The following is an 8,640-nucleotide window of genomic DNA, read 5'->3' as shown; positions in this document are numbered from 1 at the left end:
TAATATTCTCAGTTTCATTTCTAAGAAATTCAAGGAAAATGAAAACACCGGTGTGCCTTGTTTGCTAAAACACTAGTAATTAGTATTAAACCCTCGTTTCGATCAAATTTATTCATATTTATTACCGCTCCTGGGATTTTCTGTTTAAAATAACATTACCGGTTCTTTATTATGCTAAATATATCCCTTTGTCAAACGACGTCTTTTGGTCCTTTCCAGCTTCAGTTTCAAGGTGATCTCTCCTAAACTGCCATATACTATACTGTTTCCATCAATGGACCCATATCACACCAGTATACACCGCACTCTAATATTTCGTTTGGCTTTTAATGTCACACCAAGGCTATGGTTTAGAACTAGTTAAATAATAAGCTAAGATAGAATCCGAGTAATCCTCCATGAAACATAGGACCTAATAATAGAAACTGGACTAAGCTGAGGAGAAGAAGAAGAGAAGAAAATCTTCCATACTACAAGGGACCTCTTTCATTTATTATGATTTAATGATATAATAAAACATACTAAATTCAGACTGGAATTTATTATTTATATAGGTGTAAGAGATATACATATGTTTTCGTGAACACCGAAGTTGAAAAATACCGGGCGTTAACGAGATAAGGTATACACTGTAGCCAGATCTGATCCGGGTACCTAAAGGTTTCACTTTGTCAAATGTCTAGCATATATACTACTGCTAGATATCATAAAATAGCTTTTATTATTACAGAATATTGTTAAATATGGTCATCCTGAGATTATATTCAAGATTGTTAGAATTGAGAATTAACTGATACATTTACACACAAAAAAAGTGACTACATAAAAGGCCGTGTTTTACTTATTCGCTTTGTTAGGTAATTCAGTGCCTTGTTTTGGCAAAAATATGTATATTATAAGAACAAATTATTCTATAGAAGACATATATTATTAAAAACTTATTTTGAAACTAGATGCATTGAAAATATTTAATGTATCTATTGAATCGCGAAGCTATACAAAGAGGACGTTCATGGCCTCAGGGACATGTAGTTTTGGCAACACTGCGAACGTCAAGTTATAAACAGTGGGTGATTTGAAATTCGGAGATTTGTTATTCTTTCAAAAATGAAGCCAGAGTAAGTCCAGAAGACCTCTCACTTATCACTTTTAACTTGTAACTTATCCATATTGCTTGTGAACGTGCCGAGTTATAATTTAGGAAGGGTTGTGTTAGGAAATGTCGCAGTTTTAGGCCTATAGTATACCTAAGAGGCGCCTCTGGGATCATGGTAAGCTTACCTAGAGACCCGTTTAGGTATGTCGGCGACATTTTGGTTTCTAATTCGTATCTTTTTTTAAATTCCGGTTATTGGTTGCTTTATAATGCAGTGAAGGGTTGGCTACCTTGTAGCTTAGGTAGTAGTAGGTAGCTACCTACGTTAGGTACTAGGCTAATTGAGGCGACTTGATTTAGGCTAGGGTACCCCTGGCAGGGGCATAAACTGTCATAAATTACCGAAGCATCTAGCTATGTAGCCTTGTATTTACCGTCCTTTTTTTTAGATGCTTCATAATTCATATCTTATTTGTTGCATAGGCTTATTTTCAAGCCTAACGCGTACCCCTAGGCCAGGTCTTAGGCCTACGGCGAAGAGTCGAGGTCTACCGTGCCGACTCCTACCTAGGGTAGCCTGACCTAGGGTGAAACACCTCATGACCTGCATCAGGCCATGTACGATCAATGCATGCAACCCTTCGAAAAAGTAGGTACATTATACTACCTAACGCGTCCTGACACCGGAGATGGGCATCAGTCGCGACTTGTCGTTGGTGAGAAACGGAGCTAAAGACCTCTACTCTCCTTTCGAAGTAAGTATTTTCTCCAAAGTTAGATATTAAGGCCAAATTTTAAGATTTAAACAGATGGTACTGAAAAGGGTGGCTATGGCAGTGGAAATCTCACCAAAACATCTTTCGAAATTTTTACTTACGCTTCAATATTTTAGAAGATTGATGCCATCTCGATGTTTACAGAGTCGCTTGTGTCAACAAACTTCCCATTTCCTGTGATAAATCCCAGGGTTGGCGGTTTAAGCCAGATGGTTTAAACCATGGTTTAAACCAGTCTATAAAAAAGCCGTGGTTTTTTTTATTTTATGGTTTTTTTTATATTTTTTATTTTTTTAGTCTTCATGTTTCCTTTATAACTTTATTTTAGGTAATACCTATATATTTGTTCCGATACGTAATACAAACATCGGTCCTTTAACAATAGGAAGTAGCTAGCGGCAGCTGGAACGGTCGTAAGCTTCTTAACGAACAAGGGGGAGAACGGTAGTTAGGGGGAAACATCAGTACAGGCCAACCCTCATCACGGTAGACGGGTCTTATTCACATCGATATTTAATTGGTGAAACATGAATACAAATTGCAACTCTAAGCATACCATTTATTAAAAGACTGAAGTTTCGTCAACATATTGTGATATATGAAAGCCCCATACGAACTAAAAATAAGCATGTGAGCTCTTCGTAAAATATGTTTTCAAGGCAGTTTTGAAATCCAATATGGCAGCTACGTTTTTCATGGACGGTTCTCATCAGTGACGGACACCATCTTTCCCCAGCCTTCCAGCACTCATTTGAACAATGTTAGCGTATGTATGTAACGTTTATTGATCTTACTCAAGATTGCAGTTGTAATCAGCACAATAAAACAACATTTTGTTTGCCTATATTGTGAAAGTATGAAACTTGTATTCCGGGGTTATGGTTGGAACTGAATTCATTCTTACCTTGTAATCGGCGGTTTTTATCCTTACTGCCATCACAACTGAAAACTCCACAGTGCTTATTTGATTGTTATTATACACATTTTGGTCTCAGTTCACTACCACATTGCACTTTAAACCCGTTGCTGTTCCTGTTTCTAAGGCGCGCGCGCCATAAACACAATTACAAACAGCAGACGACGACAGACGCGAAACTGCAAAGTTTTATTCCCTAAACTGTTTACTTTACTCGTTATTTAGTTTAAATTTACATTGTTATTTAAAAATTTTGATTTAATTCATGTATTATTATCCCTTTTTTGCGCAACCAAATTACCCGAAAAATTACAGATATTTCTAACGTAGATAAAATCAAATGTTTCTAACGTTTTCGTACATCTGGCTGCCGAAAACCATAGAGGAACGAATACGGAAAAGTGCATAGAGGAAAGACTACGTTTTTTTTTTTTTTGCTTTTTTGTTTTTGCTAGCACTTTTCATTGATTTCAGTCTTTATTAGTATTTTGAATTTCTTAAATAATCGTGATGCCAGAAATAAATGTAAACCTTTAATGTTTGCATGCTTAATGTTTGCATGCTAAGAATGGCAAAATCATCGTTGCCACATTAGTGGAGGCTTCACACATACGCCGTTCCATTATTATAAACTGTTTCCATGAATTCTAGTTGTCATAGTAATGCAATAATGATAAAATTGCTTTAATATTTATGTATATATACTTCCAATACATAGCCTAATTTCACCCAATTTCAACGTTTTGTTTATAGTCTTATACCCAGTGGAGGGTAAGCACATACCGAGGGTTGGCCACAGTGAATGTCCCTTCCTATTCCCGTCCTCTCTCTCTCTCTCTCTCTCTCTCTCTCTCTCTCTCTCTCTCTCTCTCTCTCTCTCTCTCTCTCTCTCTCTCTCTCTCATTTTTTAAATTTTCATAACCTATGTCCTGCTTAAACTATTTTGCGAGCACTAGTAGATGCACCTACTACATTCATCATTACGACTGAATTAAAAACTTGAAAGTATTTTAATTAATGCTATACAAGTATGAAATATATTTTCTGTTCATTTTTCGAACTTACGATAAAAGAAACAGAGAGAGAGGAGGAGAAGAGAGGACGGAGAGAGAGAGAGAGAGAGTGAATCGAGAGAGAGAGAGAGAGAGAGAGAGAGAGAGTTGAGTGGATCAGTGTATAAATATATCGGTCAATGGGCAGGTAACAACCGAGTGAATCGTTAGATATATCCACCAATGTAAACTACTATTATTAGATAGATAGATGGAAAAATCATAGAAAATAAGTTTAAACTGCAACAACTTCAGAGAGAGAGAAGGGAAGGTGAAGGAAGGAAGAAGGAGGACAGGGGTGGCGGCGGTGGATGTGGGGGGAGGTAGGTGGAGCTGTTTACTGGTGTGTTCCTATCCATTTCTGGATAATGGAGTTTTGGTCTATTAGTACAAGGACAAGTGTAGTTATTCTTTACGATTAGTGATTCACGATACCCTTATAAATTACGGCACTGGGGGTAATGCACTAAAGAAAAATCTCGCTCTGTTACGAGTGTTCGTTACAGAAATAGGTATTGCCCAAAAACCTGCTTGCACTGTCTCTGAAACCCATAGTAGACATGCTGACTTAGTTGTCCATCAAGTTTTTATAACCAAGTATTTTTTACAAGCTAGCTATTGAATAAATTTGTATTTTTCTCAGTCAAAACATATGCCCCTCAATGCTAACTTTCCTCTTTTAACGACTTTCTGGTCATTGCAAATTCGGCCCCATAATTTCTTATGGTGCGAAAACAAGACAGAGGCCCATTATGGACGAAAACGATTGCGTCACACTACGGCGATAATCCAGCAGTAAAACATCTTCATATATCCAAAAAGTAAATAATAAAGTATATATATGCGCATTACGATTATAACAAATTACATGTATAGTGATAACAATCTGCACGAATAACTGGTAAACTGTTCTGCAATGACAGTTGAGTATAGCAATTATTTACAATAGGTACGAAAGTCAAGATGTCGTGACGTCATAATACAGAACTTGAAAGAACGTTCTAATTCAGAAAAATAATTACTTAAATTTGAGTCAGAGTCGAGTTACTTTTTCAATCACTAATAATATTTTCAAATTAATCATCATAAATATGTAAATATTGATGTTTACTACTTATTAAAAAATTAGCCAAGAGCACGCTTCTCGTCATCTTACCCCAACAGCTGTTTACGCCTGGCTTGTTGTTGATGAGAAAATCGTGTTCGATTGTTGTGATAAAAGTGCTCCAGCGTCTGTGGGTACAAGTGGTGTGCGGATTTATCACAGGAAATGGTTAGTTTATTGACACAAGCTACTCCGTAAACATCGAGATGGCGTCAATCTTCTAAATACCTCGAGTTTGTAAGTAAAAATGTTGAAGCGTTTTGGTGAGATTTGCACTACGTTTGAGACCGTTTTCAGTACCCTCTGTTTAAATCTGTTTAAATCTTAAAATTTGGCCGGCCTAATTTCTAACTTGGGGAAAATACTTACTTCGAAAGGAGAGTAGAGGTCTTTAGCTCGTTTCTCACAACAACAAGTCGCGACTGATCTGCCCATCTGTGTCAGGACGCGTTATAATGTACTTTTTATTTTTTCGGAGGGTGGCTTGCATGATGGTAGCTGGCCTGCGTGGCTTGCTGTGATGATCTACCCTAACTGCTTGTCCGACAGTCGCGCGACTGGGAGGTAACAAATCACTTTTGCTTTCGCGCGGGTGTGAAGGACGTGTTCGTCATCGCTCTCTGCCCGCTTTCATCGTCGTATGCTTTGTTTATATTGTCTTTTCTACTAATTGTTTGTTTGACTTGAAAATGAAACTGTAAGTACACTGTTTTCATTTTCATTACTTAATTATGAACCAACATGGAGTTATCGCCGTAGATGCGGCGATTTCCTCTCTTTTCATGAATTGAACCCTTGAATTAGGGTAGAACATCACAGCAGGCCAAGCAGGCCACCTACCATCAATGCAAGCCACCCTCCGAAAAAGTACATTATAAACGCGTCCTGACACCCGAGATGGGCATCAGTCGCGACTTGTTGTTGGTGAGGAAACGGAGCTAAAGACCTCTACTCTCCTTTCGAAGTAAGTATTTTCTCCAAAGTTAGAAATTAAGGCCAAATTTTAAGATTTTTAAACAGAGGGGTACTGAAAACGGTCTCAAACGTAGTGCAAATCTCACCAAAACGCGTTCAACATTTTTACTTACAACTCGAGGGTATTTAGAAGAAGATGACGCCTCTCGATGTTTACGGAGTAGCTTGTGTCAATAAACTAACCATTTCCTGTGATAAATCCGCACACCATTGTACCCACAGAGCTGGAGCACTTTTATCACAACAATCGAAACACGATTTCTCATCAACAACAAGCAGGCGTAAACAGCTGTTGGGGTAGAAGATGACGAGAAGCGTGCTCTTGGCTAATTTTTAAATAAGTAGTAAAACATCAATATTTTACATATTTTATGATGATTAATTTGAAAATATTCGTTATTGAAAAAGTAACTCGACTCTGACTCAAATTTAAGTAATTATTTTTCTGAATTAGAAAGTTCTTTTAAGTTCTGTATTATGACGTCACGACATCTTGACTTTCGTACCTATTGTAAATAATTGCTATACTCAAACTGTCATTGCAGAAACAGTTTACCAGTTATTCATGCAGATTGTTATCAGCTATACATGTAATTGTTATAATCGTAATGCGCATATATATCTTTATTATTTACTTTTTGATATATGAAGATGTTTTTACTGCTGGATTATCGCCGTTAGTGTGACGCAATCGTTTTCGGTCCATGGGCCTCTGTCGTTTTCGCACCATAAGAAATTATGGGGCCGAATTTGCAATGACCAGAAAGTCGTAAAAAGAGGAAAGAAAGTTAGCATTGAGGGGCATATGTTTTGACTGAGAAAAATACAAATTTATTCAATAGCTAGCTTTGTAAAAAATACTTGGTTATAAAAACTTGATTGACAACTAAGCAGCATGTCTACTATGGGTTTCAGAGGACAGTGCAAGCAGGTTTTTGGGCAATACCTATTTCTGTAACGAACACTCTTAACAGAACGAGATTTGCTATAGTGCATTACACCCAGTGCCGTAATTTATAAGGGTATCGTGAATCACTAATCGTAAAGAATAACGGACACTGTCCTTGTACCAAGAGACAAAAACTCCATTATGCAGAAATGGATACGAACACGCGTATAAATAAAGCTCCACCTACCCTCTCCCCAAACCCCCCCCCCCCCCCCCCCAACACCCCCCCCCCCCCCCCCCTCCACCGCCATCCCTTTCTTCTTCGTTCTTACCGCCTTCATTCTCTCTCTCTCTCTCTCTCTCTCTCTCTCTCTCTTCTCTCTCTCTCTCTCTCTCTCTCTCTGTTGCCATTCGGTATGTGTTGACCCTCCAAACTGGGTATAAGACTACACACAAAACGTTGAAATTGGTGAAATTAGGCCTATGTATTGGAAGTATATATACATAAATATTAAAGCAATTTTATCATTATTGCATTACTATGACAACTAGAATTCATGGAAACGAGTTTTATAACCTGTTAAGCGTCACCCACGTAATAATACGTTTACCGCGATCTACTCGGTAGCGCCTTCAACGGGATATTACGTTCAAGGACTTTAACTGTGCTTGTCAAGCCGTCAGCCCCGTAATAATACGTTTACTCGTATAGAAAGTGTAGGAACATCATTTGGTAACACTCTCAGCACATGGGAAACTTATTTCCAGCCTGGCAACTCTTTCCTGGTGGTCGCTTATGCTAGAAAACTGCCTGTCCCTGTTGGTTTTCTTTCAATACGCTCGGGCGTTATCGAGACAAATGGATTTCGCGTTCTTTCACAATGAATGTCCCAAAGAGGAGCATATTTCTTTAGGTGAGATCAATCAAATACTAGATGAGGAGTGTGATATTGATAACCTATTTGATGATGAGAGCTCTAGTTCTGAATCCTCCAGTGATGATACAAATTTTCTTCCAATTGCGGAGTGAAGATGACTTTTCTTTGCCGATTGACTGGACTCCGAGACGAGAGAGAGAGAGATGAGAGAGACGAGAGAGAGAGAGAGGAGAGAGAGAGAGAGAGAGAGAGAATTTCCTACAGTTAATTACAGTATGAAACAACAAGCAATAAAAAATCAATATAACTTTGAAAAACTATCATCAGTGCTATGATCGCTGATACAAAAAAAGCGTGACGGTACGTTAGCAGCGAGCTCATCAGGGTGGCGGACGCTTAACAGGATAATGGAACGGCGTATGTGTGAAGCTCCACTAATGTGGCAACGATGATTTTGCCATTCTTAGCATGCAACATTAAAGCATGCAAACATAAAGGTTACATTTATTTCTGGCATACGATTATTAAGAAATTCAAAAATACTAATAAAGACTGAAATCAATGAAAAGTGCTAGCAAAAACAAAAAAGCAAAAAATAAAAAAAAACGTAGTCGTTCCTCTATGCACTTTTCCGTATTCGTTCCTCTATGGTTTTCGGCAGCCAGATGTACGAAAACATTAGAAACATTTGATTTTATCTACGTTAGAAAATATCTGTAATTTTTCGGGGTAATTTGGTTGCAAAAAAGGGATAATATACATGAATTAAATCAAAATTTTAAATAACAATGTAAATTTAAACTAAATAACGAGTAAAGTAAAACAGTTTAGGAATAAAAACTTTGCAGTTTCGTCGTCTGTCGTCGTCTGCTGTTTGTAATTGTGTTTTATGGCGCGCGCGCTTAGAAACAGGAACAGCAACGGGTTGTAAAGTGCAATGTGGAGTGAACTGA

The 8,640-nt window shown here is 37.8% G+C and overlaps 1 protein-coding gene across 1 annotated transcript in view; it reads left to right on the top strand.

Moving 5' to 3' along the window:
* Window positions 1-994: 994 nt before the first annotated feature.
* Window positions 995-8,640, top strand: part of LOC135194934 (kinesin-like protein KIF23) — a 173,050-nt gene continuing 165,404 nt past the window's right edge. Inside the window, 1 exon segment of the mRNA XM_064221150.1 lies at window positions 995-1,118. Coding sequence (XP_064077220.1) covers window positions 1,108-1,118 — 11 coding nt within the window. The 5' untranslated portion in view covers window positions 995-1,107.

The sequence above is a fragment of the Macrobrachium nipponense genome, chromosome 15 (genome assembly GCF_015104395.2).
Source record: "Macrobrachium nipponense isolate FS-2020 chromosome 15, ASM1510439v2, whole genome shotgun sequence".
NCBI classification, from domain to species: Eukaryota; Metazoa; Arthropoda; class Malacostraca; order Decapoda; family Palaemonidae; genus Macrobrachium; species Macrobrachium nipponense.
This window is presented reverse-complemented; position numbering and strand designations above follow the sequence as displayed.